General features: G+C 46.2%; 1 protein-coding gene across 1 annotated transcript in view; it reads right to left on the bottom strand.

Moving 5' to 3' along the window:
• Positions 1 to 707: 707 nt before the first annotated feature.
• The window catches only part of plxna3 (plexin A3), a 121869-nt gene continuing 119966 nt past the window's right edge, over positions 708 to 2610 (bottom strand). Inside the window, exons 35-38 of the mRNA XM_076076369.1 lie at positions 2217 to 2386; positions 1916 to 2128; positions 1365 to 1515; positions 708 to 803 (exon numbers count right to left, since the gene is read on the bottom strand). Coding sequence (XP_075932484.1) covers positions 708 to 803; positions 1365 to 1515; positions 1916 to 2128; positions 2217 to 2386 — 630 coding nt within the window. The remainder of the gene's footprint in view (positions 804 to 1364; positions 1516 to 1915; positions 2129 to 2216; positions 2387 to 2610) is intronic.

Below are 2610 nucleotides of genomic sequence, written 5' to 3'. Positions count from 1 at the left end.
AAGCTTGACACTGAACGTCTCGCAGTGAATCCGGATGTTTCCAACTCGAGGATTCAAAACCTCCACTTGACCTTTTTGGTATTCAGCCCCAGATTCGTTCCGGACTTCGATGGGACTCTCAAGGTAAAGTGAAACCTGTTGGGTTCTTCCTATGACCCCTCGGTTCCTGATCCTTTACACCCGATCAAGGTCTTTTCAAAGGATGAAGTCCGTAGCTTGTTAACGGAGACTTGACTTGACCTTTTTGCTTTTCGATCCAGCGTCCGAGCTGGGAGTCCTGAAGTCAGGATCGATTAGTCCTCAGGTCACCTGACTCAGTCTTTAGTTTCCAGGTCTATTCCAAGGCCCCCCCTTTGCTTTGATCCCTGCTATTGAATTTAAATCTAAACCAACAGAAGGTTTGGTTGTTTGTTTTTTTGTCCACAAAATGACTTCAGTCCACGTTGAAGTCACCAGTTCGGAAACTGATTTTCTGCCCCAAACCCAACCGGAGGTAGTCGGGGGTCCCAGGCCGTCCAGTTAATCAGTCTTCAAATCAATCAATCGGTAAATTGCTGTTGGATTGATTGCTAAAGGGTCCGACAGCCATTGGCAGATCAGCTGACTGTTCAAACAGTTCAGATAAACAGAATGCCTTCACTTCCCCATTCTTCTTCCTACCCTCCCCCACCCCACCCCATCAGTCCATTCGATCCCCCCCCTTCCTCTCAGCTGCTCCCAGACATCAGGTTGATGGCTTGCTCCAGTTTGTGCCTCAGTTTGTGTTTGCGACAGTACCCGTCCCGGTCCAACGCCGTCAGGATCTGCAGAGACGGAGAGGAAAGACAAGAAATAATAATTTAAATGTGTCTCTAACATCACTGATGGACCGGTGTCCGTATCCAGAATGTGCTCTGAATATTTAAAGGCGGTCTGTGCATCAGGTTACAACACTTTTAGGCACAACAGGGTTCTGGTTCCGGTCAGTTTGACACCTTGGCCCCAGCGTGAAACATCCCAATGAAGATTAGATGGATGGCCATGACATTGTCTACAGATATTTATAGTTCCTAATGGACGAATCCCAATGAACTTTAGTGATTCCCTGACTTTTCATTTAGTGGCAGTTTTGGGCTTTGTATGAAATGTCTTCAGGGATTGAGAGTCTGAAGTCTCGGTGCTAAAGGAGTTAAAGGAGTCCAAACACCACGAAGCTCTTCATTCATTGTAACTTCCAACCATCAGCTGACAGGATGAGGAGGCTGGTTGGATGGATTTTATGAATGTTGAGGTTGAGTTGTATCTTTACGTTTCATTTAGCACTAGTGGTGCAACGGATCATAAATCTAACGGTTTGAATCCCTGACACCCCCCCCCCCCCTCACCTCTTCCTTGTACTTGTTGATGTAGAAGTAGAGCTCACTGAGCGCGCTCAGTGTGTTGAACTCGGTGCCGTGCAGACGGGACTGCTCCACCAGGTAGGCGTCCATGTCCTGATCACTGATGCTGGGCATCTTCGCAATATCCCTGTAGTACCTGCAGGGGGGGGGGGGGGGGGGGGGGAACACACACACACACACACACACACACACACACACACACAGTATAACTTCAAACTGTGTTGTTTTAAGGTTCATTTCACCTGATAATTACCTCAGTCTCCAGTACTAATTGTGTAATTTATTTTACGTTTTGTCCGAACAGACAACGCTAATTAATATGATTCATGTCATATCACATCAGCAGTTCTCTTATTGATGGAGTCTATTTGGAACACTAATAATAGCTTTCTAGTGATTTCGTTTTATTCCATTTGAACTCATTGTAGGTTATTTTGTTGGTTGTGAATTGTGAATTGGTTAGCATGTTAGCTACCTCTCCACCCAGCTCTTACACTGTGTATTATAGAATATAAGCTAGTTAGCATGTTAGCTACCTCTCCACCCAGCTCTTGTAGTTGGGGATGTCTTTAGCGTAGAGCAGCTTGTTGGACGGAGAGTCTTTGCCAAGCCGGTGTTCGGATGTCGAGCAGCAGTCCATGAAGGTCTGAGCGACGACCGACAGACAGGCGTCGGTGATGCTGCTCTTGTGGATGTCAAACACGAACTGAGGGTTCTTAATGACGTTCACCCAGAACCTGAGAGGAAGGCTGCAGACACACACAAAATAAACATTTATCAAATATATTCTCCATGTCTTGTGTGAGAAACCGTCATTATCTTTTGATTTTCTCTCACCAGTTGCTCTTCCAGGTGTGTCGGACGTCCGGGTCGGTGATCTGTCGTTTGTCGGCCTGCTCATCCAGGAAGTCGAACATGTATTTGATAGCCAATGGCAGAGCAGAGCCCCGGTGGGCGGTGCTGAACACCGTCTCAAACAGGTCGTCCACAAACTTCTGCAGCGTACCCTGGTGGTGGGAGGACCAAAAGCACCAGATCAAATATCTTACCCACGAATCAAATGTCTAAATAATTACAAAATAAATGTATCGCGCTACGTTACATAAACAAACAAAGAAAAAAAGGGCTCAGGATGGAAGACCATGTCAACAACTATTGGATGGATGTTGATGAGATGTGGTTCATCGTTCATGTTCCCCTCAGGATGCATCATAATAACTTTGGTGATCCT

Source organism: Anarhichas minor, unplaced genomic scaffold (genome assembly GCF_050575085.1).
Source record: "Anarhichas minor isolate MPS153535 unplaced genomic scaffold, ASM5057508v1 ptg000056l, whole genome shotgun sequence".
Taxonomy (NCBI): Eukaryota; Metazoa; Chordata; class Actinopteri; order Perciformes; family Anarhichadidae; genus Anarhichas; species Anarhichas minor.
This window is presented reverse-complemented; position numbering and strand designations above follow the sequence as displayed.